Below are 6,563 nucleotides of genomic sequence, written 5' to 3' on the forward strand. Positions count from 1 at the left end.
GAGTATTTAATATTAACAAAAAAATTATTGTGTGTGGTGATTTCAATGTTGACATTTTATCACATAACACCACAAAATCCAAATTAATGAGTTTATTTCAATCTTTTGACTTGAGTAATGTCTTCCACGAACCCACTCGTATCACAGCCACGTCTGCTACTTGTTTGGATAACATATTTAGCAATAGTGAGTATCTAGATAAAATAATAATAAACAACCTTCCTTCTGATCACTGTGGTCAAATAGTAATTTTTCCAAATCATGTAAACAAAATTGGGAAAATTAATCTATTAAAAAGAGACTTGACTAGTTATAAGATAAATAAATTTAAAATGTCAGTTCGTAGTAAATTAGATTTTTATTCTCAATCCGATGAACCTAACAAACTTTATACAGATTTCTTCAATATTGTTTCATACGAATATAATAAGGCTTTTAACAAAAAAACTATCAGTATTAGTAAAAAAACAAAATTTTCAGAATGGACTACAAAGGGAATTCTGAAAAGTAAAAATTTATTATTTGATTTATATGATCAAAAAAAATACCGTTTCGATAGTACATTCGTAAATTATGTAAAAAGATACTCAAAAACTTTTAAAAAGGTATGTAATGTAGCAAAGTCTAACTATCTAAATAAAAAAATTAAAGAATCCAAGGATAAGATAAGGACAGTGTGGAATATTATTAACAAAGAAACTGGCAAAGTTAAAAGTCCAAATAATGATTTTACGTTAAATTATAATGATAAACAATAACGTCCACAAAAGAAATAGTCTATATTTTTGATAAATTTTTCGCTAATACCCCAACTGATATTACGTCTCCTTTGGATTCTTCTCCAAGTACAGCTAAATTATTCCTTATTGACAATGTTGCTTCGTGTCCGGTTACATTTAAATTTACATTACATTACATTTTATTGACATTGCTACAATTACGAAAACATTTAAACAATTAAATTTAAAAAATACTGAAGACCATTGGGGCATGTCTGTTAAAGTTATTAACACCGCTATAGATGTTATTGCTCCATATTTAGTGACTATCTTCAATAAATGTATTTTTGACGGTGTTTTTCCCAATTTAATGAAACATAGCAAAATAACTCCACTTTATAGGTCAGGGGATAAAACTGAAGTAGGTAATTATAGGCCCATTTCTATTTTACCAGTACTAAGTAAAGTGTTTGAAAAAATTATGCTCAATCAAATGCTTCAACACTTTAAAATAAATAGACTGCTTCACAGTCAGCAATTTGTTTTCACAGCCGGTAAATCAACTACTGACGCTGGTGTAGCTTTAATGAAATACATTTTTGACTGTTGGGAGAGGTCTCAGGATGCTATCGGTGTATTCTGTGACCTTTTAAAAGCATTTGATTGCGTTGATCATGAAACACTCTTGCTCAAACTAGAACATTACGGTATTAGATATGAAGCACTAAGCATGATGAAATCAAATAATATGAAATAATGAATCTATGTAAATAATAGAATGCAAGTTGTTGAAATAAATGGTGTAAAGTCTGAGGGAACTAGTATTAAAATGGGTGTTCCTCAGGGCTCTATTCTAGGTCCTTTCTTATTTTTAGTTTACATAAACGATCTTCCTTATATGGTAGAAAAGATAGCTGACATAGTTCTGTTTGCTGATGATACTTCATTAGTATTCAAAGTCGACATATAGATGATATGGACGAAGTAAATGGTGCTCTCCCTTATGTTTTGAAATGGTTTACTGCTAATAATATGCTACTAAATGCAAATAAAACTAAATGTATCAAATTTACTCTCCCCAATGTAAGGCCAGTAGATTCAAAAATCGTATTGGACAATAAACCTATTAATTTTGTTGACGAAATTGTATTTTTAGGTATCACATTAGATTCCAAGTTGCAATGGGGTGCTCATATTGCTAAATTGGCGAGTCGACTTAGTTCTGCCGCTTATGTGGTAAGAAGAATTAGACAATTAACAGACGTGGCAACGGCTAAACTTGTCTATTTTAGCTATTTCCATAGCATTATGTCCTATGGTATTTTGTTATGGGGCAAAGCAGCTGATATAAATACAATATTTAGTTTACAAAAGAGGGCCTGTCGCTCCATTTAAGGTATGGGTTCCAGGGAGTCATTGCGAGAGTGTTTTAAGGAATCAAATATCCTCACCGTTGCTTCTCAATACATTTATGAAAATATCATCTATACCAGGAAAAATATAGAAAGTTTCAAAAGAGTTAGTGATTGCACCAATAAAAGCTTACATAACAATACCAAACTAATTTTACCTAAATGTCGTTTGGCTAAAGTTAGTAATTCGTATTATGGAAATTGCGTAAGGTTTTACAATAAAATACCAGAGTCTGTTATAAATCTGCCAGAAAAAAGATTTAAATGTCAAATAAAACAGTTCCTTTGCAAAAAAGCTTACTATAAAATTGATGAATTCCTTAACGATAATAATGTTTTTATAGAAAAACTTTAAATCCATAGCACTGACAATATTATCTAATTACACTAATAATGAGTGCGTAGCGATTTCTATGTTGATTATCACATGCCTCTTACTTGTTATACTGTAATTATTGATATAAAAAAAACATCTATTAAAAAGAGCAACACACAAGTTTCTTGCTCGTTCTTCTTGTGATGAATCTGCATTCCGAATGAGTGGTAGAATCAAAATATGACTATTCAAAAGTGCTTGTAATGAGTTTATTTGAATAAAGATTATTTATATTTCTATACCACAGCTAAAAATAATGTCAAAGCATTAGTATCCGCGATATTCGATTTACCTGCTTTTCGTACAATACTTTAGAATGCATTATGCATAATTGTTATCTTGTGGTTAATAGACATCTCTCGGATTGCTGCAGATGGTTAACTTATCCGGTAGTTAAAAGTGAGAAATATTCCATTCCTTATACAATATCAACTATTTATTGTTACCTGCTTAATGTAAGCTCTACAGTTACTTGTATTTTGTTGATCCTTTGGAACTCGTTAGAGGTTTTTCCAATATCTAGTAGGGATTGTTTCACTCTGTGAATATTCTACGCTTTGTGCATTTCACTAGTTTCCATTTTTCGGAATATATAAGTAATAACTTATATATTCCGATATAGAAAAATGGACTAATAACTACTTACATATTTAATAAATAATACTTAACTCCATAGTGGCTGATAGCCACTATGGAGTATAAGACTGTATGTGAGTATGGAGTATAGGACTGTAAGACTACGTTTGATTTCCATAATCCAACGTTAGTAATGATAACGTGCATTCGTTGAGGATTTTCGTTTTTAAATTTTGTACTTTTTATTTATTAATAATAATAAATAAATAACGCTGGACAATTAACACAGCGCCATCTAGTCCTACGGTAGTATATATAGTATATACCTACGATATCCATAGTAAGGTCAATATGAGAGAGTTTCACGAATAGTACCTCCATGTCTAAATGGGTATTATCCAGTTTGACAATTTATAATAATAATACATACTTTTCGACAATAGCAAGTGAAGCGATCCCAACCGTAACCGGTATAGGTGTAACCTAAACATGAGATATATTTTTAGTTCTATTCATATCAATCTAAACATTTATTTAAAATTTATTTGTCCCATTAGCATTATCAAAAGTCAATGACTGCCGTTACGATACTGTGAACAGTCTATAGTATCTTGTCATTTGTCATTCTAATACATGTTTATCGGAGCACCAGATAGGTGTACTTCGTAAAAATTGATTATTAAAAATATATTCCCTTCGCATTACTATTCCTTACATTCTTTGGCTTTTCTACTGTTTTGTCTTGTTTATCTTTAAAACGTAAAAATGTATACGTTTAGTCTACTAGCTACAGTAGTGGTTGTTTCATTATGTGCTGGCATTAATGTTAAGGGAGACTGCATATATGACGATGGAGGCCTCTGTGAGTATTTACAAATACATAACCTGTTACCTGTTTTAATTATCTTTATTCATTTTTACTAAACAGTAAATAAGCTGTCAGGCTGTAATCGTGTGAAATAAATAATTACTATTTTCTTAATGGATTTAAAGTAAAAACTTGTGTGATATAAATGTCTTTTTGTTATTTATTAAGATATATATTGTTTGTATCTATACGTGAGTATATCTTAATAATATTATAAACGCAAAAGTTTGTGAGTATGGATGGATGTTTGTTACTTTCACGCAAAAACTACTGAACGAATTTTAATTAAACTTCACAGTACTATATATAGCTTATACATTAGAATAGCAATAAGAAATAGGCTATCAGTTTCACGCGGGTGAAACCGCGGATACAGCTGATATGTAAATAATATAATGAATTTAGAAATAAATATTTCTTAGACAGTTCATCTATTGGCGTAACAACTATAATAATAGGTATAATAAGTTCAAAAAATATTTTTACCTCAGTAGATTTTGTACGTTTAAAGTTGCTTGTTTGAGTCTTTCTCACATATTTCAGCCACCTCACTTTAGCAGCTCACTTTGTAAGATGTGTCTGGGCAGAACTTTAAAATTACGCGGTATAGAGGCATGACACCTTAGTTCTCTGGAATGGTAGCGCACGACTATAGGCGTGATGTCTATGTATATGAATATAGACAATTGTTACCATTTATCATCATTTGACCTAGCTTGTCGGCCATTCTAACTAAACTGATAATATCTATTGTACACAATCTAATTAAAAATTATGCAGGTCTCAGGGACTGCCCGCCAGATACGTTCTCTTACAATCCCGGATGCATAGAGCAAACCATGTCACAGCGTACCTGCAGCCAGCCGAAGGCTCGAGCCATTGGCGTCCTATGTGATTATTCTCGATGTGACTGCGCTGAGCCAAAAGTGTGGGACGAAGCCGCCGAGAAGTGCGTATTACTCGAAGACTGTTCCGACCAGTCCAAATTAGCTAACAATGGCGGTAGAATATAAAAATTAATTACCTATTTATAAATAGGTAATTAATTTTTATTATCCATAGAAGAAAATAAGTGATTACCAATATATGTGACATTGAAAGTTGACATGATAATTTAAATTGCACGAGATAAAGATCACACTTTATCTAGAACAATATATAGCAAAAATATTTTTCAATTCTAATTTCTTTTAATTCTAGTAGCAGACTTCTATATTTCTAAATTTTAACAAATGAGGTAAGCCCGAGTAGGTGTGATATTTAATATACAATAGTATCATTTCAATTATTTAAACAATGTTAATTGATAATGTAATAATTTATTAGTAGTAGTATTAATTTGTAATAAGATAAAGTAGTACCTAATGCTCGAATTTTCTTTTGATACACTTAGTACTTAAGTAAATACCATAGTGTCAAACTCCACTTATGTTACATAAGAAACCTATTTTTTAAACTTAAAAGCTAATTAGGTAAGGTCTCTATGTATTAACTGCATGTAATTTTCGTATTTTGTGTTGTATATGTCAATGAAAATATAAAATCATACAATAATTATTTTAAGTTATATATAAAATAAATGAATAAAATATAAATGACTATTACTTATTACTAATTATTGACCCATACAATCAATTCATTTATAAAATTTATGTATATAAGATTATCTGGTAATTCTGAAATTGGTCTGAAATAAGGTTTAATAATATTAAATAGACATAATTTTGCCTCTACAAAGATATCACAATATTATTTACTAGCTACTCGCCCCGGGTACATGTATTATATATATAAACCTGCCTCTAGAATCACCCTATCTATTAAAAACACCGCTTCAAAATTGATAGAGATATTCAGTGGATTACGTATACAGTTGTAAATATAATTTATTTCGTTCCAATTGCAGTTGCACGTTACACACAAACTGTTACTTAGCAACAATACTTATTTTAAATGTGATGGATTATACTTTTTCTACTTCAATCAATGTGCCTAATAAAAATCCGTTGCGTAGTTTTTAAGATTTAAGCATACATAGGGACGCACAGACAACGACAGCGACTTTGTTTTATACTATATAATGATACATATCATTAAGCAGACAAATAGTCAAAATATTTGCATTTATATATGTTTACTAAATTGCACCTATCTTATCAATTAACAACTCATGTATGTAAGCGATTGATAACATATGGAGATATCTCCTTAAAATTAACAATTGAATGAAAAATTTACAACAATAATAATGTATGTATGAGAAAGTTAATTACTAAAGGTATTGTTGGGTCATGTTTCATGCTGTTATTTAGCGCAATATTAGATAACTAGTGACGCGCCCCGGCATCGCCCGTAATTCGTATTGGCATTATATAATTGTTCATGTCAGTCTGATATTTCAGACTGACATGAACAATTATATAAAGCCAATACTCCAATAATTTGAATGACCTATTGGTCATTCAAATTATTGGAGTATTCCGGAGTTTACTCTCATCATAACAATAATAACTCTCTTTATAAGATTAGTATAAATAGCTGACCTTTATAGATACCTATTTCACATTGTTCGTATACAAATAACTATTACCAAATTAATTAAGTTTACTTTG

General features: G+C 30.3%; 1 protein-coding gene across 1 annotated transcript; it reads left to right on the forward strand.

Annotated features, from left to right (window-relative positions):
* Positions 1-3,702: 3,702 nt before the first annotated feature.
* On the forward strand, positions 3,703-5,356 carry LOC131841802 (uncharacterized). The gene is made up of 2 exons (XM_059190132.1): positions 3,703-3,945; positions 4,732-5,356. The coding sequence occupies exons 1-2, from the start codon at positions 3,849-3,851 to the stop codon at positions 4,962-4,964; spliced, it is 330 nt and encodes a 109-aa protein (XP_059046115.1). The 5' UTR covers positions 3,703-3,848; the 3' UTR covers positions 4,965-5,356.
* The last annotated feature ends 1,207 nt before the right edge of the window (positions 5,357-6,563 follow it).

This window comes from Achroia grisella, unplaced genomic scaffold (assembly GCF_030625045.1).
Source record: "Achroia grisella isolate CSIRO2021 unplaced genomic scaffold, CSIRO_AGI_Agris_v1 utg1920, whole genome shotgun sequence".
Taxonomy (NCBI): Eukaryota; Metazoa; Arthropoda; class Insecta; order Lepidoptera; family Pyralidae; genus Achroia; species Achroia grisella.